The 26940-nt window shown below is 43.7% G+C and overlaps 1 protein-coding gene across 11 annotated transcripts in view; it reads right to left on the bottom strand.

Moving 5' to 3' along the window:
* KDM4B (lysine demethylase 4B) overlaps positions 1–26940 on the bottom strand; it is a 178456-nt gene that overhangs the window by 137806 nt on the left and 13710 nt on the right. For all 11 annotated transcript variants that reach the window (XR_012156240.2, XM_073324669.2, XM_073324670.2 and 8 more), the window contains exons 2-4: positions 9903–10065; positions 4907–5082; positions 1966–2080 (exon numbers count right to left, since the gene is read on the bottom strand). Coding sequence is in view for 10 of the 11 variants with exons in the window: in XM_073324669.2 (XP_073180770.1) it covers positions 1966–2080; positions 4907–5082; positions 9903–10043 (432 nt within the window). In the remaining variant the exon portion in view is untranslated. The remainder of the gene's footprint in view (positions 1–1965; positions 2081–4906; positions 5083–9902; positions 10066–26940) is intronic.

Genomic DNA, 26940 nt, shown 5'->3' with positions numbered 1-26940 from the left:
AAGCTCCTTTTTAAACCCAGGTGCCCTGATTAGCCTGCCTTAATTGATTCTAGCAGCTTCTTGATTGGCTGCAGGTGTTCTAATCAGCCTGTCTTAATGGTCTCCAGAAGGTTCCTGATTGTTCTGGAACCTTCCCTGTTACCTTACCAAGGGAAAGGGGACCTACTTAACCTGGGGCTAATATATCTGCCTTCTATTACTCTCCTGTAGCCATCTGGCCCAACCCTGTCACAATACTTAGACAAAGCCAGTTACCAAGAGCATGCGCATACATTTAAATGCCTGGTAAACCAATTACAAGTTATCTGTTTATTTGAAGTAAATAATCATTACTTATAAGGTTCAAATACAGGTGCAAAAATCAATTTTGAAAAGTCTTTAAAAAAAAATCAGCTTTATATTTGGCCCAGGTCATCATCACTGGAAAATGCCACAGGCATGTAAGAGATACTAATATTAATGTATCTAAGTCAACAAACATTTTGAGTAACCACTGCTGTGGAAGGCCTCAATAATGTATATTTATTTCAAGTCAGATGGGGGGGGGGAGATGGATTTTTCTTTATACAGTCAAGAAGCTCAAGTGTAAAATGTTTGTTCCCAATGTTTGCTCTGTTGTGTACACAGAAGCACTACACGTTTGACAGTGTGATCTCATTTTAACTGTCTAAATATTACAACCAGACAGTCAACACTCCAGAGATACAGTTTTCAGCTCAAAAGGAAATAAGCAAGAGGGGACCATTGTATATTTCTTCTCTTCAAAGAGAACCTTATTCTGATTTTTAGACGTTCTCTATAACCATTATCTAGTTACTTTCCCCAGTGAACACACAAAAGTAGTACACTCGCAACCAATAAAAACAGTGTCCACTCCTCTGAAAAGAGATATTACAGTTACCTAAATAACCCCTGTAGTTCCAACTGGCTATTGGAGTCTGCACATTGGGGTCTAGCCCGTGAAACGTGTTCACTCTTTATCCCAGCTCAGTGTAGGCAGGTGTACAGGACAACTATACCCAAAATGAAGAATTAGAAATCCAAATAAAAATTTCCTACTCATCCATGAAGCTAAAATGGTTTATATACCAACATCCAGCATGGGATTTTCAAAACCTTTCAGCATTGGTTTAACTCTGCTTCCACTGATGTTTTCACCATTGACTTCAACAGGAGCAGAGTTAGACCAACGCAGAGTTCTTCTGAAAATCCCACCTCAGTGTACAAAAAAATATAGATATTTAATAACTTAAATATTTTATAGATTTGTGTCTGGTTTAGATGTTATTTTAAAATATTTTATATAAATCTTCATTTACATATTTAAAGAGAAAAAATTAGTAACCCTTTATTAAGTGTGGCAGATTGAATTACAGTTTTAGGTAGTTTACAAATAGGTGAAAAATCTGTAAAAATCAGATATTAGGGATAGAAAAGACCCTTCACTGGTCAAATTCAACTTTATACTTAATATAATGTAGCATCTGTTTATTTGCCATGATACTTAGATTCTAAAATACTAGCTTATAATCAAAGCTATCCAGATTAACCAAACATTTTAGACGTATTAAAATAAGAGATTTATCAGTTTATATTCCATTACTTTGTCTACCCAAAAATGAGTGTTATTTTCAGTTCAAAGGTTGTATTTAAAGATAGTGAAGATAAGTTTTTATTATGAGCACAAGACCTGAAGTATTGTGTTTCCAAATCGCCACAGCACTTCAGCAGAAAGCTATTTCACCCTTTGGCTGCTTTTCCAAAGGAAAAAAACCCACCCGAAAAGGGAAGGTGGCAGGTGTGCTTGCTTTTCCTAGAGTCCATCTGGTTGGAGATTCCATTCTAACGGGGTGGCCATTTTCTTGAATTGCGTTGTGGATGAAGTATTATTGCTATTTATTCAGTAGGCACTAAATGTTATGGTCCATCTAACAAGCAGCTGAAAAGTATGTACATAGCACTTACTGCATCATATAGCGAGCCACTGATATCTGCCCCATAAATTGGTGAGACGAACGTCAGATTCTTCCAGTATTTGCGTTCCAGGTCTTCAAAATCTTGGTGACGAGGAGTACAGTACCTGACCAGCAAAGGGAAAAGCTAAGAGTTTAGGAAAAGTCACAGACCTTAGATATTTATGTTCAGTAGAGACTACATAAACGAATAAACTGCTCAGCTTTGAGGTTAGCATAGGAATAGCTGGAAGCTATGGTTTGGGCAGCAGACTCTCCATAGCAGTAGGTAGTGGAGAGGAAAGGTGCCGTGGTGATATAGTCAGTCCCAGAGTGAACTGCTATACCAACTTATAACCAGCGTACAGAAAAGAGCTTGTGGAGCCATTAAAATACTACTATCTCAGACTAGACATGCCTTTCAACCAGAATAGAGGCCTGGGTTCCGAAGAGGACATTTAGATGTTAAGCACGTACAGTTATGGTCTTCTATACTTTGAGCTACTCAGCAGACCCAGAGAAACCTATATCAGGACACCTAGTTAATCACTCCGTTCTGCCTACTGTAACTGACTGGCTGCAACTAGTGTTCCCTCTAGTTTTTCCCACCCATGCGCGGAATGTATTTTGTCATGTGCACCTATGTGGAGGTGAGGTGTGTGACACATCACCTCCACATTGGTGCACATAACAAAATTAATGTGGCAGGGTGGAGGCAAGGGGTTTGGAGTGTAGGAGGGGGCTCAGGACTGGGGCAGACGGCTCCGGCTGGGGGTGCAGGCTCTGGGGTGGGGCCAGGGATGAGGGGTTTGGGGTGCAGTGGGGCTCCCCAGGGCTACAGTGGGGAGAGAGGTTGCCCTCCCCCAGCTCTCTCTTCCTGCAGCAGCACCTGAGCTGGGGGAGGAGAGGCGCCTCTCCCACAGATGCAGCAGGTTTGGGACCGGGCTGGGTCAGGCGCCTGTCCCCCAGCTGTGGCAGGTTCAGGCTGGGCTGGGTCAGGGCCAGGGAAGGGGCACCTGTCCCCCAGCTGCATCAGGTCCGGGGATGGGCTGGGGGAAGGGCACCGTGGCAGGGCCAGGGAGAGGTCTCTCTCCCCACCGCAGCCCTGAGCGCCTGCGCAGCACTTAATAGGCAGCTGCGTGGCCGTGCACCTTAGATGGAACTTAGGCTGCAACTGGTTTATTGGTTCTAGAGTGGGAGTGTACTTTGGCTTATTTCAGAGTAGCAGCCATGTTAGTCTGAATCTGTAAAAAGAAAAGGAGGACTTGTGGCACCTTAGAGACTAACAAATTTATTAGAGCATAAGCTTTGGCTTAGTTCCCTTTCTGCTTTTTTACAATACTGCTAATGCATTTTTATAGCAGCTTCTATCCGCTGATCTCAGAGCACATTGTTAAACATCAGTGAATTAAGCCTTACGATGCTCCTGGAAGATACATAACAGTGGTCCCCAAATCGTGGAGCATGCCCCGAAGCAACATTTCGAGGGGCACAGTAGGGCCCAGACCAGCCCCCACTGGGGGCAGGCAGAGCGCGCGACCCAGCCCTGCTCTGCTCAAAACTCAGCTCTGGCCCCAGCCCCAGCTGAGGCCCCAACTTCAGCTCCTGGTCCTGACCTGGCCCCCCAATGCAGCCCTGCTCCCGGCCCCCACAAGGGGCGGGGAGGGAGCACCACCCAGATCCACTCCGGCTCCAACCTCAGCCTCACCCATAGCCAAGGCCCCATTCCTTGGCCCTCCCTCCGTAGCCTGGCCCACCCCCAGCCCCACTCCCAGCCACAGCCCCCAGACAGATTACATTATGGGTAAGGGGGGTGCAACATAAAAAAGTTTGGGGACCACCGATATAGAAGTATTATCCCCATTTCAGAATGGAGAAAACTGTGACAGACAGAGGTGAAGTGAATTGCCCATGATCACACAGTAAGTCAATGAGAAAGCTAGGAACAGAACCCAGTTCTTTTTGCTCCTAATCCTGTAGCTTAAACACAACTGCCTCCTCCTCTTTTACACTAGTCATTTTCCAATGCTAATGTTTCTGAAGAAATTTTTTTAAATGGACTAAACTAAAAAAAAAAAAGACATGCTCAGGTTATTTAATATGCATGTTGCTTTTAATTCTTAGATACATAAAACTTACTGCCTATGAACTCTGTGTACATAAGCACCTCTCATACATTGAAAAAATATATATTCACAACACTTATGTGAAGTATGGAAATATCAGTTTCCTATCTGTAAAATGGAGATAAGGCATAGAGGTTAAGTAATTTGCCAAAAGGAGCCTGTTAGCAGTGGGGAATTGAACCAAACCAAGGATACAAGTTACACATACATTTTTCTACTAGGTATATTTTTATGTTGATCCTACTGTTATCAAAGTTCCCAGAACCAAAGAACAAGATACTCCACAGCTCTCGATGTGCAAATTTAGAAGGAGGACATAGCTGGTGAGTTGGGTGAGATTAAGTGATTGCCACACAGTGTCTTGAAACACATACTTAGAGAGGCACTCATGCCACAAACAGTAGCATACAATTCTGATGGCCTTGGAAGTGTGTATCTAGGCACTAAAACACATGTGGCACATTCTCCATGTGGCTACCAGTTTGGCAAGCCACAGTGCCAAGATAAATGGCTCCAGAGCCTCAGAAGCAATAATCCTTCTATGGATCCCATACCCATTTTCTCAGTGAGATCTATATCCATTGAGAAGACAGCCATCAAACAGGGCCTTCTGACACTGACTTGGCAGAACATACAAGGATGCTCCAGCATAACCTCCTCCAATTATGAATCTGAAACACTACAAGTACAAGCCATTCCCACCAGAATGTTTACAATTTAACAAGGTTGGCTGCAATTCCTTCCCAGCTTGTAAAGAAGAAAGGCTTTCCATTTGCCCCTCCCAATCCATAATGCCACACCAGATTGTCACTCATAACAAATACATACTTCTCACTGTTGGCCAGACGCCGGTATTCTCCCACCGTCATGGGTTTCTTCTGTATATTATACTGGGTGAATAACCCTGACTGCCCAGTCACCACCTGCTGGATAGGCGCTGGGATGACCATATCATCGATGTCATCATAAGTCTTTCGGGGCTTCCATTCCTTGGGAGGAATCACCTGAAAGAGGAAAGAAAAACAAAAGTCACATCTATGCCATGCAGACACTTAACTTCTGCTAAGACAAATGCTAGTGTAGCCATATTTCACACTGCTGCAGTCCTCCAGCTACTATAGACCAGCCACATGCATTTTAACCATCATGTCATCTAACCCTGCTCAGAGCAGGCCTAGGTGACAGTGGTTAAAACGCTGGCAGCCCGTCTACTACAAGCCCTCCCACTGATGGAGCTGCACCAGACAAAGTTCAATGGTGAGAAATATTTTTTGAAGTTAGTTTAGACTTCCACTGTACATCAAAATAGTTTATATCCTTCTTTCCTGGAAGGTGGCATTTTCTTCTCTCCTGCCACCCAAAGAAATTGTAATAAATCCACTATCAACCCTATTACAAGACAGTACCCACACCTACTGATTTCAGAGCCTTTTAGAGATTTCTAGTGACATTATCTTCTCCCTGGGGGAAAAACAATTAAAAATGGGGAGATTCACAAGACTGACATTGTTTGGTATAGCTCAGTTAGTAGTTTGCTTCTTTTCTGATTATAAGTATGTAAGTTCCACATGAGGACTCTGATTTTACCCCAAAATGGAAAATAGGAGATAAAACCTGGTGAAAATCACAAGGAATTTCCCCATTTAGCAGTATGTTGTGGAATACCTCAGCGTAGGACCCAATCCAACTCAAGACTCCCACTGCCTTCACTAGGAGTTAGAACAGGCCCATACCGCAGAACTTCTTTTCCATTGGATACCTGCAATTCCACTCTATTTTTAATTTGCTTCATGGAATGATTTTGGGACCAATAGTAATGTGCAGAAGGCTAGCAAACCCTGCTGAGATTGTCACACTAAAGTCTACAGATTATTAAACCCTTCTGAGCTTTCAAGGGGCTCTCAAGCTCTCCCTACACTAAACAGGAGCAGAATTAGCCTGATGATTTTTATACATTATTCTTGCTAGAGAAATGCTAAAGTACTTTCCCTGGAACAGTAGATCAGGACTGGGTTAGAAAGACCGTTTTAGAATGGGTTCTAAGAGCACTCCCACATAGGGTTGCCAACTCTCCATGATTGTTCTGGCGTTTCCAGGAATTAAAGATTAATCTTGAATTAAAGAAGTCATGTGATGAAACCTCCAGGAATACATCCAACCAAAATTGGCCACCCTAGTTCCACACAAAAGAGTCGGGAGACCTGATGAACAGAGAATGGACACAAACTATGTTTTGAACATGTTAGGAAAGCTGGTTACAATATTACTATCCCAAACCTGGTTAGAAAGAAATTCTGTCACAAAGCACAGACAGGAGCATAACCATTTTTAAACCTCTAAACCATGCTAAAATCTTGGGTAGCACAATTCAAGAACACTATTAAGCCACAGTTAGGTTCCACCATCAGTGAAACAAAATTTTTATCCATGTCTGGGAAACCCACTTACAACACTGTTGAATTTCAGCATCTAGGCAGGACTTCAACTCATCTGTCCTACTGACAAGACATTGCTACAAGAAGAGGCTGATAGATTGGGACACAAAGGGAGTAAGCAAACTTCAAATCTCTTCACACTCAGGCAATGTGGCAGGATAGTCATGTAAAATAGATGGGGAAAAAAACAAAAAACAAACTACCACACATGAGAAGAACTGTGTTCTAGGCCTTTCTGCCCATCTGGAAAATGAAGATAATATTCAGCTTCTTCACAGGGGCATTGAGAAGCTTAATTAGGTAGCTAGTGTTTATAAAGTGCTTGGAAAACAAAGCTCTAAGTACTCAGTATGACTATTTCAAACCAACTGCCTTTACTCCAGTGCAATATTTCTTGTTACTTTGCTTAATAAAAGGCCATAAGTAGACACTACAGCTAAAACCTAGCTGAAGTAAATAGAGGGGCACACATATAGAGTTCATATGCTTATTAGAGGCCGTTAGCCGCACAGCTGGATTGAAAAGGAATCCTTTCTATTTTAAGCAATGAAAACCATTAGAAGAGGCTTATCATAAAGAAAAGCAAAATTTGATGAAAAGAAAGCGGTCCTGTCCATATTATGGCTGTAGCCCTACCAGAAACATCCATATCTAAATAGTTTTTGCCAGCATAGTTTCCCTGGCTGGCATAGATGGGGATTTTTGTCTGAGAAAAGCAGTGTTATAAAACTACACTAGATACCACCTGGGGGTCCGCTGTGCTGTAAAGCACAGGTCTTCCCCACCCCCGCAAAAAAAGTATGTCCACACTGGTCAGGGAAATCTGCTGGGGAAACTCCTAGGTAGAGATAATAGACTTAGACTCAGCCACAAAGATCTAGGAAGGGAAAAGGCAAGACAAAAATACAAAGATGACGGACAGAGTGCTCGTTTTAAGAGGTGAGCCACTAAAGATATAAGCACTGGCTCTCCTTAAGGATAGATGTCCCACTGTTTCCTGGTTCTTTCAGGCAAATGCTGAGGGTGTGAAAAGACGCTGCAGAGCAGTGCAGAGTTTGGAAGGTGAAAGTGTCAGTTTAAACAGAATAATTCTAGGCCTAAATGCTGAGGAGGTTCCCTTGTGCATGGAAAGTGCATGCTGAAGAACAACAAGGAAACTTATTTCAAACTTGAAGAATAAAACATGAATTTAAACAAAAAAAGAGATTAATTATGATCAATAGATATGGAAGGTTAGATTTGATTGTCAGGGAAATGGGTTCTGCAGAGTAAGGTGCGCTTTTTTGCCAATTAGAAGGCCCTGTCTGGATAAAGTTGTCAAGGCACAAAACCAATATTCCGCAAAGCTGAGGACATAGTACTGTCGGAAAAGCTACCTCTTTCTGAGATTTAAGTTCACCAACAGCTTTTAGACTAGTTACAATAATCTACTCCAGAGGACTCAGAGAGAATTAAATCATTAGTATGCTTGAGTGAGCGAGGAAACACTTCATGGAGAGCTTTTTATCAATACCAGGCTCCATTTTGCAAGTGTAATAAAAGCAGTAATTGACCTAGGTTTTAACGAGGAGCTATTCGCTCATGCCTAACAACAACGTTTCTATGTGTGTGCTCTGTTTTGTTCCATTTCACGCCAAGTGTATACCTGCCTTGTTAGGACAAATTAGTCAATCTGTGATGCCACAAGATATGCTCACAAAAGGATTCATCCTTGTTAATTTGCCCTAATTTTCTCAAACATTTGTGTTTATAGTATTTAAACTTAGAAATCAGATATGACCATCTCACAATGGCCCATTACTTAGTTTCATTTTATTTTCAACTCTGAGACATTAGACAGAAATTGGAATAGATTTTTTTTTAAACTAGGAATGGTTTTATTTTTATAATCAACTGAGTGTCTTTCACAAAATTTACCCCATTTTCCTTTTCCCCTAAAGGAGGACAAACTGAGGACATCTACTTCTCTGACTAATCACCAGCCATGTTTATTCAATAAATTTATTACAAGGATTAACACTAAATGTTATACAAGGATTATTTGATCATTAAAAATAAATTTTAAAAACACTGCAAAATCAGAAATCTTTTCTGACTGAATTTCCAGGGTTTTAGCTCATACACGCCTGCCAGCTTGACATCAGCAAACAGACATTTGGGAAGAAAAATAGGGATACCTTTGAACTACACTGAACTAAGGGTGCTTTTTAAAGGGCAGGGATAGTTTGCACATATGCTACATGGGAATGTAGCATAGTAATAATTTACACCAAAACGGCACTTTTCAAACTATTTCAAAGCACTTCACAATAAACCCACTCATCTCCCTATCAGGGGGAATAATGACTACTTCTTACAGATGGACAAACAGGCTCAAACATAAGAACGGCCATAGTGGGTCAGACCAAAGGTCCATCTAGCCCAGTACACGGTCTTCCAACAGTGGCCAACGTCAGGTGCCCCAGAGGGAATGAACAGAACAGGGAATCATCAAGTGACCCATCCCAGCTTCTGGCACACAGAGGCTAGGGACATCATCCCTGCCCATCCTGGCTAATAGCCATTGATGGACTATCCTCCATGAACTAACCTTGTTCTTTTTTGAACCCTGTTATAGTCTTGGCCTTCACACATCCTCTGGCAAGGAGTTCGACAGGTTGACTGTGCACTGTGTGAAAAAATACTTCCTTTTGTTTGTTTTAAAAAAAATTACAGGTCTGATATTCAAAGATGCCTAAGGGAATGAGGTGCACAACTCTATTTGGATTTGGGCATTAACTGCCTTTGGCATTTTAAAAGCTGCATCCTATGTAAATTGCTTGAGGTCAGAGCATGTCCACAGCAGAACCAGAAGCAAAACTCAGAATTCTAACTCCCAGCACACATTCTAACTATAGGTCATGCTGCTTCAGTGTTAAAGGGCACGTGCTATTAGATAGTCTTTCAGACATTACGTTAACACAAGTCAGTGTCTAGCTCTCCAGACAGAAATGAAAGATCACCTATCATGTTTGAAAAATAGGGAATAATCCCAATGGTTTGGCCATTATGCCTCGTCATTAACAAAAATGTTCTAGTTCCAAACAACATACGAACTACAGCCAAGCACACACAGGCTGCTAGTTTTGCCTGGATTATCCATGCACGTTACATGTAGACGACTTCAATAACACTCAAAAAAAGAGCAACGCTAAATAAGAGAAAATTATTTCTTACTAGTACTGTTTTTTAGACACCTGTCCCCAGATGCCTTTCTTGCAACATAATGGGTACTTCTCAACTGAGATACTGTATCCAGTACAACTATTCATAAGCCCAATGCTGACATTTCCACCTATGAGGTTTTCAATTTCTCCAAATCGAATCCAGTAGGTCAAGATCAAGCTCACCTTGGCAAGCCCTGCCCTATGAGCTCCCTGCGATTCGATGTAGGCAACATATTTCCCAAAGTCCCGAAACTCCTCTAAGGTGGGACGGAAGGTCATGATCTTACAGCCAGGGTTCTGTGGACTTGGATTTTCAGACCCCATGTTTTCAGTGAGTTTTCAGCACCTGAAAAATGAAAAGGCAAAGGGGTGGGGAAGTGACAGAGAGAGAAAGCAGACAAGTTAAAAGGGAAAAAACATTCCTTTCTTCACATTCTCTTGCACAAATCTCAAGATAAACATATGCAAGTTTCTCCATTTTCCCCATTGATCAAACATTTCAGAGCCCCATTGGAAAGGAGATGAGGAGCATTTTGCCAGAAACAATTTTAACACTATATTTTTATAATCAGTGCCCATGTACACTATGCAGAACCACAACTGTAAACAAAAATTGTAAGCAAGGTCTGAACACGCTTTTCCCTGACATTTAGTGGTGAGATGGGGGAGAGAGAAAGATTTCATGGCCAGACTCTATTTACATGAACACACCTACTATATGCTTAGGTATCCAGCAGACAGAGCTGTGTTGCCCAAGTGATCAATTTTGGCTGGTGTTGGGTTACAAATCACTTTAGTATTGAATGCAGAGGTAACGAAATGTTGTTATCCTTACTGTAAGAGTAAAGGCCAGCAGGATTGTACTAAGGCTCTGTCTACCCAAACACTTTTGTCAGTAAAACTTTTGAGGGTCCAGGTGTGAAAAAACACCCCCCCCCCAGCTAACGTAAGTTTCACCCACAAAAGTGCTGGTGTGGACAGCGCTAGGTCAGCGGGAGCGGCTCTCCTGCCAACATAGCTAACGCTGCTCGTTGGGGGGTGGTTTAGTTATGCCAACAGGAGAGAGCTCTCTCACTGGCAAAGAGCAGCTACGCGGGAGACCTTACAGTGGCACAGCTGTGCTGCTGAAACGTCCGTAGTATAGACATAGCTGAAGTCTCTGTCCTGATCGAGGGGGTCACCTTCAACTGAACTGAACTCGCTGACATGGGGTTCAGATGCCAAATCACAGTGGAGGGAGAGAGGGTGGGGACAGGTGTTTCCGCCTGGCGGTGCGGGGGGCTCCTCAGAGTCAGGCACCATTTGACCCGCTCCTCTCCACTGTTTAAAAACAGAGCTGATTAGGCTCCATTGAGTCTCTTTTGTTGTGTTAAGAGATCACTATCAGTGATTTCAGCTCTAATCAGATCTAAGGGATGAGCCACAGGCCATATCTACACTAGCATGCTTACAGCAGCACAGCTGTACCGATGCAGATATGCCACTGTAAGATTGCTCGTGTAGCCACTCTATGCCGACGGGAGAGAGGTCTCCCATAGACAAAATTAAACCACCTCCAATGAGCAACAGCAGCTATGTCAGTGGGAGAGCATCTCCCACCGACACAGCAATGTTCACATCGGTGCTTCTGATGGTGTAACTTATGAGACTCAGAGGGGTGTTTTTTCACCCCATTGAGCAACATACGTTATATTGACAAAAGTGCTAGCATAGACGTACCTTAGGCCTGCTGCAGGACAGCGTTTCTGTGGAAGAGACTGCTCAGCCTGCACTAGCAGTGAGGTTCCCTCACTAGCTGCTAAAATCACAGAGCTGGATGGAACCTCAACAGACCAACTCGCAGAGATCACAGTAAAGAGGCAGGTGGCAGCGGAAGGTGACCGCACAGGGCCATCGGTGGCAAAGCAGATGATGAAACGGTGAAGTGAATGGTGGCACGACAGACAAAAGCATGCAGCAACACAGAGTGGACGGTGGTAACGGTGAGCAGTTGTAGCACCAGCAGCAACTAAGGCACTGCTTGACGTCCCTCTCCCCACCTCCCCATGGCAGGTGAACTCACACAAATGCAATTCTGAACTCTGGGTCTCCGGTGACCAAGGACAGCCGCTGTAAATGGGGTGGGGTGGGGTGGAGGGAGCGGCATGTTAAAGGGACATTTGTTTGTTGGACTTTCACACCGCAAGGTGAGAAACGGAGGCAAAGGCCACTGGCCAATGTACTCTGAGCAGGAGTTTTGCTCGTGGTCAGATGTGTGCGAATCATGATGTTTTCCCAAATTAATGCCAGGCTCCTTTCCCTGTTTATTAGAAGTTTTCTCGGCTATACTCAGACTCAGTGCTTGCGAGTGAGGATGTATTGCCTCTTAGAGGCACCCGTGGTGGTGTTTAATTTTCCCAGATTACTGGGTGGGGCTCAAGACGGTTCTGTGCTGTATTGTTAAGAGGGACCTTTGGATTTTGAACCCGGCCCTTGTTGCTGCCGATTCCACATGGCAGAAGGGTTACACTAGATTTTAGATGTTTTGTTCCAACATACATACTCTAATGTGGATTAAAACAGCACAGTCCTATTTTTCATTTTAATACAGTTTGTTTCCTTTGCGGATGCTTATGACACAGTCACATTCCACTCTTTTCAGTACTGGTGTAGTGTACAGACCTGGTGTACAGTTTTTGTACTAATATAACTATTGGCTAGGGTGTGATTTTTTTCTACGTGTATAGTTATACTGGAACAATCCCATTTGTGGTTACAGTTATACCAGTGTAGAGGTGCCCTGGATGTAGACGAGCTGGACCAGGCAAGACTAGAATAATGCTGGTCAGAAAGGAGAAACACTTCAGAGACCTAGATAAGATATAGTCTTCACGCTCCATTAAAGGCACGCACTCCCAATTAGTGAAAGTGGTGAAAACCTCAAGGTTCTGTTTGATTCCTCGCTAAATCTGTTGACCAAGTAGCATCAATTTCTTTCTTTTGCCTCTAGCTTGCCAGAAAACTTTGTTCCTTCCTCATGGATCAGGACCGAGCCACAGTAATCCATGCATGTCACCAGCTGTAATTCATACTCCTGGAGGAATTCTGCACCACTACACAATGCAGAATTTGCACAGAATTAATGTTGTGTGCTAGGGTAACCACCCATCCCAAATTGGGCAGGACAGGCCTGAAATGCAGAGTTCAAGTCCCAGTCTTAATGACTCTGGTACAGGAACTGTCCCGAATTCCCTGTGGCGCTGCTCCGTGCCTGTCCAATGCTCAGGGGCAGTGTCAGCCTCTTCCTTGGGGTGGGCCTTAGTCCCCACTTGCCACGAGGCCCCACTCCTGGCCAGGCCAGAAGCTAGAGCTGGAAAGTAGTAAGAGCCGCTGCAGGGAGCCCCAGATCTTCCACCTGCCTTGGGCCACATGCCCTGGGGAGTGGGGACACAGGCCAGGAATTGCTCTCAAGCCCTCCGGCCCCCCATCCAGGGCAGGTGGAGTGGCCTGGGCTCCCTGGAGCCCAGCTCTGGCTTCTGACCTTGCCAGGGGGTGGGGCCTTAAGGGGAAGAGGAGAGGCTGGGAGCGTGGCTCCTGCATGTGCCCTGCTTTTGCCTTTTGAGAAGGTGGTCACCCTATTCTGCACAGAATTTCATTTTTTCCTGGCAGAATTGGCATTGCAGAGCTCCTGGCTGACACTAGGGGCCACTGGAGGCAGCAAAACCTGGCTCCCCAGCTTGCAAATAGAGGACACTGCTGGTGGGAGGGGAAGGGGTTCCCAGAAGCTGCAGTTCCCAGCACACCCTGAAGGAAGGAGGCGGCATGCAGTGAGCAGAGCATCCAGTCCAGTGGGAATGGAGGCTCTGTGCCTTGTCAGCCCTGCACAGTCCAACGCTGAATTCACCACAGGAAACTCCATACAAACCCAGTCTGACCAGCATCGGGCTGTTTCACCCTCTGGATCCCTCTGGGGGGAATGGGGTGGTGGCAGATGTCTAGCTCCACCCTGGGCTCGGGGGGTAGGGGGCCCCAGAACCCCTCTCCAGCACCCCCGCAACTGTACACAAACCCTTCCAGCTCTCCCTCACCCCAGCAGTGTCCTCTATTTGGGTACCTCTATATAGTAACCCTACAGTGGCAGGATGAAAAAAAAAAATTGACCAAAAGACCAGAGGGGCAGAGTTTTCCCCCCAAGATGTGCCCAACTGGCACGTGACACACCAGACTCAGTCATGCAACAAAAGCATAACAGAAAAAAGGAACTGGGTTGTCACAGTAGTTTCTTTAACTCTATACTCTTGGGGGAATCTTTTTTGTTGTCTGTATTGTTAGACATACTTGCTGACAGGTATTTTGAAGTTACTAAAATGATTGAAACTGGCATGATTATATTGTGTTATTTTGACAAATAAAATACACAGAATTTTAAAATATTGAGCACAGAATTTTTAATTTTTTGGCTCAGAATTCCCCCAGGAGTAAATTCATTGTATCTGATGTGAAATGAGAAGACTATGCACAGGTTCCAGCTGGTACAGAATGTGGCTACCCATCTTCTCCCTGGTTCAGGCTGCCATGATCACATCAGGTCTGTGTTCACTTCCCTCCACTGGCTCTCAGTCAGCTTCTTATGCTATTTTAAGGCCTTGATCCTAGTTTTTAAAGCAATTAATGTGTCAATCTACAGCAAAGACCAAATGTCAATCTATGAACCCCTCCTCTGCAGCTATGCACACCACAAAGTCCAGGATGATGCAAGTAAGAGATGGGAACAAAGCACTTTCTGTCAAGGAGATCTAGCTATGAACAATTACCCAGATGAGATCACACAAATCCAGGGCCTGACCATCTTTTGGGAATTTAGCAAAGCCAGCACATATGCGCCTCCCCCTTCCCCCCCCCCCCCCCCGAGAAAGCCTTTCCACTGTAAGTGACACTCACAATCCAAATGCCCCTTTTATTCCAGAACCCCCCCAACCTCACCCCACCTAATCAAAAAAAAAAAAGGGGGCAAGCAGAACTGACACCATAAAGGGAGGAATGTCAAACTCTCTGAAGTCCACCAGGGACTGTGTTATTGATTTTATATGGAAGGCTCTCAGATAGTCAGTGATACGCAGCAATCTCTAAGATAATGCCAGTATAGTTTATTCCCTTATGGGAATGAACTATACCAGAATAAGTACGCTTATACCAGTATAACTGTCCACATGGGGGTAGGAGTTATACAATTTGTACCACACGTGTGGTTAGCACAAGGCCCAGTGATAGCTGATGGCTTATCCACAACCTTCAGCTTCCTCCATTCATTATGTGCAAGTGGTTGGCCCTGAATGAATACGACAGCTAAGCTTTTCCACCAACTTCCGCCCCCTCTAATCAGTATGTATATGGAAGTAAGTGGTTGTCATTTAAAATTGTGGCAGCATGCTTTTTTCTTTTCCTCCATCTGTTTCAATGACAGCAACTCATGCATTAGGTTGGGAATAAAGACAGTTTTTTGCTCAAGTACTAGTTTCTCAAGGTTATGATAGAAGCTATTTGGTATGTGAACCCTGCATTATAATTTGATTAAATCTGCAGTGTGTATGGAGACAAAGAAGCATCAGACACTTTATAAAAATGCACATGAATCATTTTTTAAATCTCCAACTCAAATAGCAATTGTATAACTTCCTTCAAATTTGCAGTAAAAATTTGATTTCACCATGAGCCACGTTAACTTCATAATGGTAAATTTTTCAAGTATTAATTTAGAAAGTTACAGAGATGGCAAAAAAAAGTCCTAATGGAACTCTGATTGCAAACTTAACTATGGAGAGAGACTAAATATTTTAACAGGTTTCAGAGTAGCAGCCGTGTTAGTCTGTATTCACAAAAAGAAAAGGAGTGCCACAAGTACTCCTTTTCTTTTTGTAAATATTTTAAATTGTGTGCGCCTATTCACTATACCCATAGAATATCACTAGAGGGCAGTAAAGGACTTCTAAGGATTAAAGAATGCAAAATGGGTTACTACAACCTGCAGCAATGCCACTTGGGCTGTGACTGTGTCAGATCTCACAAAGTAAAAGCATGGTTGGACTGGGCCAGGTCAATACTGGGATGGGAAACCAACAAGAAAAAATCCAGGTGCTGCAGTAAGTGATGCTGACAACACATTTCTGTGTTTGTTAACACTGAACCAACGCTCAGCATTGTGCTGGGAAGAATTATGTTTTTGCAAAAGACAACACAGGCATTTGTCACCTACGATTAAAAAAATCTCAGCCTATTCTTCTAAAGTAGGGTGTTTAGCCTGGCCACAGTGATAGAAAATTCCTCCTATGATTTCAGTTGGGTATAATATTTCAGCTTTGCTAATGCTGCTACCAGCTACCAGAGCCGGAAGGGCAGACAGGAGAGCTCACCACCCAGAGCAGAACATGAGAGGTGCAAGTGCTCATCAGCAAGACAGTGAAACCAACTATTCAAAGCGTTGTCAAATGCCCCAAAATCAACAAACTGGAAAAAACAAACAGATACTGCATCCCCCCCAAGTCCTCTCTACTCTAGTAGTGTTACGGGTTATAATTTACTTGCAATAGCTATATAATTCTCAGAAATATAATCTTCAAATTGATAATCCAGTTCACCATGGAGTAGGCTGCATTTCAGTGGTGAGAGAAGATATTCTTATATATAGTAATTAACATGTTTTGGGATGCTTCTACATTAAGCCTGCAAGTTCCTGGGCAGGAAACATGTTTCATCTCCATTTACATGTACTGTAGTATATAAATGTTTTACAATACTGGAGAGTGAATACTATCTCCTGTTGCCAGGGACTGACCAGTGGAACTGATTAGCATTTTATGCAGGTAGAATCAACCAGTAATTTTCTCACTAGTTATTCAGGAAAATGCCATTTACCAGGAAAGCACAGCAAGCTGCGCTGAATTCAAACCAGGGATGACGAGTCAACACTCAAAAATAAATTTCAAGATGAGATTTACAAAAGCACAAGCATGCAAATTCTCACCCAAAAGGCTGCACAAACTGAATCAGGGAAATGCACAGAAATCCTTTGCACAAGCAGAAGAATCAAATTCAAGTCCAGTGGGGATTGGTCCTGCTTTGAGCAGGGGGTTGGACTAGATGAACTCCTGAGGTCCCTTCCAACCCTGATATTCTATGATTCTATGATTCTACTAGCATTGTTTAAAAACGGACTTAAAAGATTCTGGCTCAGGGCATGGACTCAGGAGTGCCTTCTTGCGGAGAATCCATGCTAATGCTGTTGAGGCCACCTGTTCCAGGGATGCCTCCCCATTTTTGGCAGCTTTACTATAGTTCCCTGACCGCAATATAAGTATTCATCACCAGCTCTTATCCCATCTTCTCTCAAAACTCCTTCCCATTATTCCGCTTTCCGCTCGATCTGCTAGGAGAGGATTACTAACAGAGTATGCTAAATTGTAACAATGGGAATAGTCTTATGCATGGAAGCTTATTTCATCTATCACAGTTGTGAATTCAAGTGTCTACTATTCCCCAGAAAAAGCAAGACAATGATGTGTATTTCAGCGCCCAAGAGCTTCACACAAAAGGAATGACCAAAGCACCTTGGATTTTTTTCATAATGTTTAATCTGATGTCATTTTTCTAATGATAATCTTGACACCTCAGACAATACTTGATGTTCAGCTAGTTAACCTAATCAAACTCTTACAACAGCTAACTACAGAACGCATGAGGGCCAGGGGAGTCAGTTCTCTCATTTCTCTTCATTTCTGATTATAAAAAGGAACAGCAGACGGACACCTGTATGTAAACAACATCCTGTTACAACCAAGACCACGTGCTGTTTTACATGAGTAGAAGCACGGACGCTCCGATGGAGCACTCAGACACCTGGCTTTTGAGGTGGAGAGAACAGTTTTTTCTTTACGACTGGTTTGACAATTGCTGTTGTGTTGTGCACCACCCTTCACTGTAAAGTACTGAACCGCTGGCTGCTCACCATCTTCCAATCACACTGGACAATCAAGACAGCAGCTGAAGCAACAAGCCATGCCATGGTAAGTTTTGCAGTTTCAAGGAGGAAACATGCTAGCACAAACAGTTTTTTTTAAAATGGGCTTAAAACCTTTTTGTTTATGTTAAGACTTTGCAGAATTTGATTTTTTTAATCTATTTAAATGTTCACAGCTGCATAAAAGTGTGTTTTAATTGGTTTTATTTTTATCTCTTTAAATTTTTTAATAATTACATCACATGGTGTTTTAATATCATGTGCTGCAAAGTGCTGCAGGAGACACATTAATGAGCCACTTGAAGCTAATGAGCCTCCATCTGAGTATCGCTGAGCTCAACTAAATTACTTATAAGCAGTAATAGTGAGTGACCATGTCTCTGATCTGTTACAAAAACACCAGATCTAGTTGTAGTATGGCTGGACCTTTCTAGGGACTGATTAGAGTGAAGAAAGTGCAGCTGGGGAGAGAGGAGAAAAAACAAACATAGCAGTTCTACAATTTATTTTATTTTAAAAAACCATACATGTGAACTCTGGACATTCTGCTAGCTGACTTGCTGTTTGTCCCAACTTCCTCCAGTCCTTGTCCCTCGGTCTTATCATTGCCACCCTTACTCTCCCAGCCCTTCCATATATCTCTCTCTCTATCCTCCTCCACCCTTATTCCTATGTGATAATGGAGTCTCATGCAACATCAACATATGAAGATTCAGCAAACATTATAGTTGAACACATATGCAAGGTCAGACCAACGCGAGCACCTCAAACAGCTACATGTGGGACAGACAAAATTGTCCAAGACCATGGCAGGCTGTTGTACTCTTGTTTGTGCTCTTCATGTATTGCACATCAGATGTTAATGCTCCTTGATATTGCTTGCATTGACCACCATGAGACTTGGTGGCTGGCTTTAACTGACCACTGGGCTGTTTGAGTCAAATGAGATCGCTCAGTCAACACAGCTGAACTTTTATGAGCATAATTTGTACGCCAGATATGCAACAAAAAATTAATTAGTATTATTTGATACTGGGAATCTTGTCCCACCCATCTGACCCTGCAAATAGACCAGACCTAAGAGTGCATATAGAACTGATCAAATTTCCTAACGTGGCAGTGACCTGCTGTCCATGTCTCAACCATACAGAAGCATTCGCAAGCACAGCTTCCCTATACACATTTAGTTTAGTGAGACACAAGGTGGGTCTCTTTCACCAACAGAAGGTGGTCCAATAAAAGATTACCTCACCCACCTTGTGTCTCTCACATCCTGGAACCGACACTGCCACTACTACAACACTGCCAACATCTAGTTCGGTGCTCATTTTGACAACTCCATTTTTCTATCGGCAGCGTGACTGCATTCCAAATGCACACCTTGCCTTGGCTATATGATGAGTAATCTCAATAGTACCATTCTGCGACAGCATACTCTCTAGATAGCAAAAATTGTCCACAGACTTATGAGGTGCATTACTGATCTTAACAATTAGGTAGGCATGCACATCCCCAGGCACAGGTTGGTACAGTATTTCAGTTTTCTTTCAGCTGACTGCTAAGCCAAAATGATTGACTGCACAAGCAAAGTGATCAGTTATAAATCAAATGTCATCATTTGATTATACACTGGTTGCTCACTCAGCAAATAAAAGCCCCTTAAATGAGTAAATCTGCTACTTTTGTGCAAACACAGAAGCACCGTGGATTGAACAACTTCTCATCAGTGTGGAAACAGATAAATACTCTATCACTGCCATGAAATTAATCCATAAGCACAGCCAAAAAAACAGGATGTAGAAGTGTGAAAGCCAGCCTGCAAACTTCCTTAGAGCCACTGGTGACTGAAGAGGGTACAATATCTCACCAGTTTCCACCACTGTGATCATCATCCTCATTACGGAAGGGCCAAATGACAGAAAAACTTTGCAAGGCATCCAAATATGAACAAAAGTTTCCAGAGTCCCTCATAATTTACAAAGTAAAAAGCTTCAGCTATGTCAAACACCATACAAAGACAACTGTTTTGCTCCGAGCTCTTTTCCTGAATCTGGGGGGCTGTGATGATCATGTCTATATAGTGCCCCATCCACACAGTCCTGGAGGATGGTTTTCACAAGATAAGAGTTAAGTATATTCAGTATAACCCCTACAAGAATTTTCTGAGCAACAGGGAAGAGCTTAAGGGATTAGCAGTTTGCCCTGTCACCCTTACATTTATAGAGATGGACAATGCTAGCATCCCTGAAATCCTGTGGCACCAATTCTCGTTCCCAGATAACGTGGGAGAGCCATGTGAGGTGCCTTACACTGTGGTAGGCACCCTGCTTGTAGATCTCTGCTAGAAAGCCATCTGGTCTAGGTGGTTTCATTTGTGACATCTTCATGATTACTATTATGGTCTCTCATAAGGTGGGGGACAAGCGCAAGTTCTTTTAATAGGTGTTGTGGAAGAGCATTGCTTGATTCCTCAAAAGCACTGGGAGGGTGATGGAGAAGCTAACTAAAACATTCCATCCTTCAGTCAAGTTCTCTTTGTCAACTAACAGCTGGTCTACAAAAGCTACAGCAACACAGCTTATGCCAACAGGAGGAGTTCTCCCATCAGTGTAGATAATCCATCTCCTCCACCTACACAAATTTAGGTCGGCTCAGCTATGGCTTTGAGGGGGTGTGGATTTCTTCCACACCAGAGCAACATACCTGGGTCGATCAAGTTTTCTAGTGCAGACCAGCCGTAAGAGTCTACTGCAGTCCACAGTTCGTACGAGGGTTATCCCCTTGTACCTGGGGCCATACACAGCATTAAGGCCAGCAAAAATGTTTTTGGTGTCTTCATTGTCTGCTGCCAGTTTTAATTCCATTGTTTTCTTTTCATACCATGGGCTTTTTCACTTGCCAAAGTCTGGTCTAACCATCTATTTTGCTTGATGATATGCAACCTTCCTGGATGCTGAATGTGTCTGCTATGTGTTCAATGGATAACATGCAGTGAATTCAAGAGCAGACATATTTTGGGATCATCCTTGTCAAACCAGTCCTGATGTTTCCTCTTCATGAGGTCAAGAACTTCACCACCCATATAATATATAGTGTCCCAAAAAAGTTTCCAGGATGCCTCAACATCCACTGAGGATGCTGTAACTGAGGGAAATGCTTCCATGATTTTCTCTTGGAATTCAAATGTTTGTCACAGTTTTCCAGGCTTGAAATATTGATTTTCTTCACTGGCTTGAGTTGCTATGTTGCTTGAGAGCAGTACTGAAGGATATTTGACTTCTTATAAATCTATGGTCTGACCAGCAGTTGAAGCCTCTCATGACACGAGTGAGACTGACCTTGGAGATCTCTTCACCAAACAATAATGTAACCGACCACATCAGTGTTTTAAACAAGGATGCATCCAGGTCATCTTATGCTTGTTGGCCTGTTGAAACACTGTTGGCGATAACAAGGTTGTATTCGGCGCATTTGGAAAGTAGTTGCAAGCTGTTAGAGCTTGTGTTACCAACTCCATGATGGCCTATCACATTGCCCCATGATGTATAGTCATGACCAGTCCTGCCATTAAAATCACCTAAAGAGATTACATGGGACCAACCTGATGATGCTATCAGGGTTTGGCAGAAATCCTCCTTATCCTCATCTGGATGGATCACTGTTGGTGCAATATGCTGATGACAGAAGCATAACAACCTTTAGCAAGGCCAATATGGAGAAGCCCAAGTCTCTCGTTAACACCTTTCAACAGTGACTAAAGTTTGCGGACAACCGAAGAGCATATGGCAAACCTCACACCAGAGTATCTGCATTCCTCTTCAAATTTGCACATCCAGTTCCAGTCCTCACTCATCAGGTTGGTCATCCCAGTCCCAGTCTCCTTGCCCACTCAGTATCAGTTCCCCTCTCCTGGTTCCTTATTCTAGCTGTCTGCCTCTCCCCTGCACTTGCTCTCAGTCCCAGTCTCCCTTCTTGGGGTCTTCATCCAATCTCAGTCTCCCACACCTCACCTGCACATTGTCCCAGTTCTCCTCCACCCCAACTCCTTGTCAGAACTGTCTCTCCCTGTGCCCATTTCCCCTGGCCACTAGGAATCACTGAGTCTCCCCCCACACTCCCTCAACAGATCGCAGTGTTCTCTCCACCCTCCTAACTCCCAGTCCCATCTTCCCCCCGCAGCTCCTGTTTCCTTTACTGGCTCCCCCACAGCTCCCAGTCTCCTTGCCCAACGAGTTCGTCTCCCCTTCTCAGCTTGCAGTTCCAGTCTGTCATTCTCCCCAGACCCCAGTCTCCTTGCCCAGCCAGTCCCAGTCCCACCAGAATCCTTGTCTCAATCCACTCCTTTCCCAAGCCCTAGTCTGCCTTCTATCCCCACTCTGCTTTCAGTTCAGTTTCCTTCTCAATGCTACTTGAGTGACAGCAAGTTGGGGGTGGTCACAGAGCACAGAAGACAAACTCCATGCTCTCATTGCCAATATCTGCCCCTTCCTGGCGCAGAGTAGCAATTACAGGGAAAGTCATTCTCAGCTCTGTAGCCCTGTGCTGGAGCATGCTCAGTCACTCTGCCAGGATGGCACATACACAGTCCAGTCACAAATAGGATTTGGGAGATGCCAGCGTATGCTCAATGCAGATGGATTCCCTGGAGATTTTAGTTGTTAAACTTCAAGACAACTCTACTGAGCTTGTGCAAGCTGAGAGTTTACAAAGTTTTTCCAGTGGTATTGATCCATTACTAGATGGAAATGGTAGAATTATCAACACCACAGACAAGGCAGAAGTGTTCAATAAATATTTCTGTTCTGTATTTGGGGAAAAACAGATTATATAGTCTCATCATGTGGAGAGGATAACACTCTTTCCATTCCACTAGTGTCTTTAGAGGATGTTAAACAGAATCTTCTAAAGTCAGACATTTTTAAATCATCTGGTCCAGATAACTTGCACCCAAGAATTATAAAAGAGCTGGCTGAGGAGCTTGTTGGACCATTAGTGCTGATTTTCAAAAAGGCTTGGAGAACGAGGGATATTCCAGAAGTGGGAAAAAAGCTAATACTGTGCCAATTTTTAAAAATAATAAATGGGATGACCCAGGTAATCATAGGCCAGTCAGCCTGGCATCAATCCCAGACAAGATAATTGAGTGGCTGGTATAGGACTCAATTAATAAAGAATAAAAGGAGTAATGTAATTAATGCAAAGCAATATGGGTTTAATGAAAATAGATCCTATCACATTAACTTGATTTTTTTTTTTAATGAGAATACAAGTTTGGTTGATAAAGGTAACAGTGTTAATGTAACATTTAGATTTCTGTAAGGCATTTGACTTGGTACCACACAACATTAATTAAAAAATTAGAACAAAGTAAAGTTAACATGGCACACATTAAACGGATAAAAAACTGGCCAATAGGTCTCAAGGTGTAATTATAAATGGGGTGTCATTATCAAGCAGGTGTGCTTCCAGTAGGTCTGGCAGGTTCTTGGCCCTGCACTTTTTAACATTTGGGGGAGTAGTAAATAATGAGGATGACAGGTTGGTGATTCAGAGTGATCTGCATCACTTGGTAAACTGAATACAAGCAAACAATGTGTGTTTTAATACAGCTAAATATAAAGATCTAGGAACAAAGAACACAGGCCATACTCAACAGGGGACTCTATCCTGGGAAGCAGTGACTGAAAAAGATTTGGGGGTTGTGATGGATAATCAGCTGAACATAAGCTCCCAGCCAGGGGTGACTAGTAGCAAAGGGTCAACTTCCCAGCATCAAAGTTTCTCCATCCCATAATGTCATCCATATCCCATAGTTTTTATGCCTTTTCAAAAATCCCATGGACCGTCATGGGCCTCCTCACTGTCCATCTCATCTAACTGAAGCCTGCACAGCTCTGCACTACTGTCATGACTGCTGCAAGCACAGAATGCACAATCCTCCAGTATTTGCAAACCCACAAGAACCAAATCAGTGGGGAAACCGAATGATTTTGTAGAGGCCAGACTGCTGTGGGACACAGCAGCACCCAATTCGTGGCTGTTGTCGGTGTACACAGAACAGTTGCAGATGGTGGAGTGCTGATTCAAAAACCAAGAAACAAGCACTGACTGGTAGGATCACATCGTAATGCAGGCTTGCAATGACGAGCAGCGGCTGCAGAATTTTCTTATGTACAAGGCCACATTCCTGGATCTGTGCGTCAAGCTTGCCCCAGCCCACCAGCACAGGGAGACCAGAATGAGAGTTACACTGACAGTGGAAAAGTGAGCAATGATCACACTGTGGAAACTTGCAATGCTGGATCGCTACAGGTCAGTGGAAAATTATTTTGGAATTAGAAAATCCACTGTGAGGGCAATTTCCAGGCAAATGTGCAGGGCCATTAATTGTCTTCTGCTATGCAGGACTGTAACTCTAGGCAACATTCAGAACATAAAGGATGAATTTGCAGCAATGGGGTTCCCAAACTGCAGTGAAGTGATAGATGGCACTAGACCACCTTGCGACACAGTACATACACAGAAAGAGCTACTTTTCTATACTTATGCAAGCATTGGTGGATCATCAGGGATACTTCACCACCATCAGTGCTGGCTGGTCAGGGAAGTTGCGTGCCGCCCACACCTCTAAGAACATCGAACTGTTCAGAAAGCTACAAGCAGGGACTTTCTGTCCTGACCAGCAGTTTACCATTAGTGATGTTGAAATGCCAGTAGTGATCCTGAGGGCATAGACTACCCCCTTGCTCATGAAGCCACACATCAGCCACCTTGAAAGCACCAAGGAAAGATTCAGCTACCAGCTCAGCAGCAGCAGAGTAACAATTTAACGTGATTTTCGTAAACTGTAGGGCCACTGGCATTATTTACTCACAAAAGTGGACCTCAGTGTGTGTGTGTGTGTGGGGGGGGAACAGCCTCCCAATGGTTATAGCTGCCTGTTGTACCCTCCTGCATATCTGTGAAGCAAAGATGGAAAAGTTGCCACAGGGTGAAGGTGCAGAGGCCGTCTTCTGAGTTTGAACAGCCAGGCACAAGGGCTATTAGAAGAGCTCAGTGAGAAAATACATGGTTCAGGGAAGCCTCTGAACAAACACTAACAGTGAGTCACAGTAATGCACTGTGGTGTACTATGCCCTACCTGGCCCTAGGCCCTGCTGTTTTGGGGCCTGTTTGAATTGCATGGTACTTGGTGTACATCTATGAATGTAACACTGACAATGCATCTATTAATCATAACCATACAGCAAGTACCACAAAACTGTTTTTGTCACTCATGCTATGAGTTGTGTATCACTGTAAAAATGAATAAATGGGTGCTTTCAGTACCTCTAGGCATTCTGTATCATGTGGGAACTAATAAAGATGAATTATTTTCCAAACAATAGAATTTTATTGAGTAACAATACATTTATGGAACACAGCTTAAGAAGGGAAAAACATACATGTCAAGTTTAGCTACACATACAGCAACTGCAGCTCTCACAAGTCAGCACACAAAGCTGTGGTTGTCCGGAATGTTCCCTGGCACGGAGCGGGAAGAGATGTAGCTCCTGATGCCACATGGAATGTGGAGGGGAGTGTAGAGAGGTGCTATAATGGAGTTCTCAATGGACTGCAAAGAGAGGCAAGCCTGTGATTGTTGAACCTTGTGTCTGCTGCTGAAAAAGCCCCATTATGTCCTGATGCATCTCCCTCTTCTTTTCCCGAAAGGACACCTGGGCCTTTATCCACACAATCTGCAATATTCACCTCTCCAAACCCTCTGTTTATGGTCTGATGCAGCACTGCTTGCAGGATCTCACTGAACAGGTCATCTCAAGTCCTCTTCTTTCTCTTCCTTATCTGGCTCAGACACTCCGCAGGTGTGGAAGGGCAATCCCTCAAGGCCGCAACAGCATCAGCTACAGGTCAAACGCAGAGGTACCATTGTCAGGAGAGTCACAACAGAAAGCAAGAGTTAAGACACAGAACTCCCTTTCCTCAATCACCTAAAATTTTAAACAAGAAATGCTTTTGACACTTCTGCTTTGGACTGCTTGCCAGGTGTGAGGGAAATAAGGAGGCTGTTGCAAGAACACAGGAGTACAGGGCATTTACACTGAAAACTGACACCCTTTTCCACAGTCAGTGGTGATGTTAGTTGGCATCTCACTGCTGAGAATGACAAAGGCACATAGAGCACAGCTGTTGCTGGCGTACCAGAGCTGCCCAGGCCCATGTTCAACTAGCCTGTTTATTGTAATGGTGTCTGCCAAAGTTATCACTGAGTGAGTAGCATAGGAAAGTGTCCTATCATGGAGGAAGAAATAAGGCTGACATCCCTATAAACCTTTGGGAGATTTCAGAGTAATTCCATGAAAGTTTAATCGAAATCTCTCAGGATTCAAGGGTCATCCTTGTGTACATAAACTGCTCCACATGGCCATACAGCAAGCCATCCACCCAACTCTACAGGGGAACACGAAGCAGATAATTTTACCATTTGTTTCACCACTACCTCTTCTAACGTGAGTAAATTAACAAAAAGTTGATAGCTGTGTCTTGTTAAGTTGGGGGCACCATCAGTACATTACTCTAATAGGAAATACATTTACACACTTACCCAAGGTTCCTTCTCCTGCATCAGGCACACTCATGCTCAGATCCTGGGACTGACTAGACAGCGGTGGAGTCTCAAACAGATCCTGGTTCGTGGCATAGCTGGGCGTCCCCAGCTGCATCTCTCCCATCTTCCTCCTCCTCAATGGTCATGGCAAGAGCCTGTGACTCAGGTACCTCAGACACACCCATAGTGGAACTCAGGGTGGCGATACAGTTATTGCGTTGCTGTAACAGAGCACTTCCATTCGTGGGAGAAATTTAAGTCTAGACACACGCACAACTAGGTTGACACAAGGCAGCTTACATAGACCTAACCTTGTAGCGTAGTTAGGCCTTAGCAGCATCAGCTGCGAAGAAACATATCTTTTCTCCAGAGATGAGCCCCAACAAAATGAAAGATATTAAGGCCTTAGAGGAGCTTATCTGTTCCTCCCATCAAAGAAAGCCCCTAATAGCCTCTAACTGTAGTTTGTACTCACTTAGAGCATGGCTACACTCGAAACTTCAAAGTGCTGCCGTGGGAGCACTCCTGCAGCGGCGCTTTGAATTGCAAGTGTGGTCACATGCCAGCGCTGGGAGAGAGCTCTCCCAGCGCTCCTGGTAATCCACCTCCTCGAGGGGACT

This window comes from Lepidochelys kempii, chromosome 25, assembly GCF_965140285.1.
Source record: "Lepidochelys kempii isolate rLepKem1 chromosome 25, rLepKem1.hap1, whole genome shotgun sequence".
Classification (NCBI taxonomy): domain Eukaryota; kingdom Metazoa; phylum Chordata; order Testudines; family Cheloniidae; genus Lepidochelys; species Lepidochelys kempii.
This window is presented reverse-complemented; position numbering and strand designations above follow the sequence as displayed.